At 47.0% G+C, this 972-nt stretch overlaps 1 protein-coding gene across 1 annotated transcript in view; it reads left to right on the top strand.

Moving 5' to 3' along the window:
- The window catches only part of LOC310798278 (uncharacterized protein), a 1,178-nt gene extending 567 nt beyond the window's left edge, over window positions 1-611 (top strand). The window contains exon 2 of the mRNA XM_083660781.1: window positions 8-611. Within this exon, the coding sequence (XP_083516907.1) occupies window positions 9-413 (405 nt within the window). The 5' untranslated portion in view covers window position 8 and the 3' untranslated portion in view covers window positions 414-611. The remainder of the gene's footprint in view (window positions 1-7) is intronic.
- The last annotated feature ends 361 nt before the right edge of the window (window positions 612-972 follow it).

Here is a 972-nt window from a genome sequence, read left to right as displayed (position 1 = left end):
CCGGCAGTATGAGGCGCATGAAGCTGCTGCTTCCCCTGACTCTTCTACCCACCATCACCGAGACACTGGAGGACCACCCCTCCTGCTCCTCCTCCTCCTCCTCCTCCTCCTCCTCCCAGTCTCCCCAGAGCTCCCAGTCTCTGGAGGACTACATGACAAGTATCCAGGCTCTCGCTCGTCCTGTGGAGGCCCCCAGCTGTGGCCCCGTCCGGCTCCAGAGGTCGCCCCGGCCACGGTACTTCTCCAAGCCCCAGATGAAGCACTCGGTGGCGCTGCACCGCGCACCACCCCGCGCGCTACGGACTTCCAAAGCCTCCTCCCTCAGCCGAAACACAGAGGAGATGTCTCTGAGGATGGCCAGGGGCGCGGACCCTGTGGACTGGCTGTTTGGACAGACACAGATGAGGACTTGAAGGGGGACGTGGCCGAACAAAAAAACGACACTTTTTTTGTACGTACTCTGGTGGAGTATCTTATAAGCGCACAGTGGATTGACGTGCTGTTTATGAACGGATTACAAGCACCACATGGTGGTGGGACGCAGTACGGTGGCTGAACCAGCAAAAGACCAAAGTGAGGCTCTCAGAGAGCTGAAGACATATTTATTTCTATGCACTAAGGAGTTATGTCTCCATGTTTACATGCCTTTATAATATTGTTTTGGTGGAAATGTTTTATTGTTTCTAATAAAAAACAAATGAAAATATGTATTTGTTGCTCTGTTTCTTTCGAGTAGAGTTATTCCAGAACATGAATGTGTTTTGAGTGGGCAGTGTTGGGGGTAACTCATTACAAAAGTAACATATTACATGTAAGATATTACTTTTAGCAGTAACTCAGTAATATAACTTATTACTTATAGGATTTCAGTAATATTATACCAGTTACTTTGTCAAGTAACTCAAGTTACAAATTGAGTTCGTTTTTTTTAATCAAATCACATATTTAAATGAAGATACAATCATTTCCTAA

This window comes from Poromitra crassiceps (genome assembly GCF_964638095.1).
Source record: "Poromitra crassiceps genome assembly, chromosome: 25".
Lineage (NCBI taxonomy): Eukaryota > Metazoa > Chordata > Actinopteri > Beryciformes > Melamphaidae > Poromitra > Poromitra crassiceps.
This window is presented reverse-complemented; position numbering and strand designations above follow the sequence as displayed.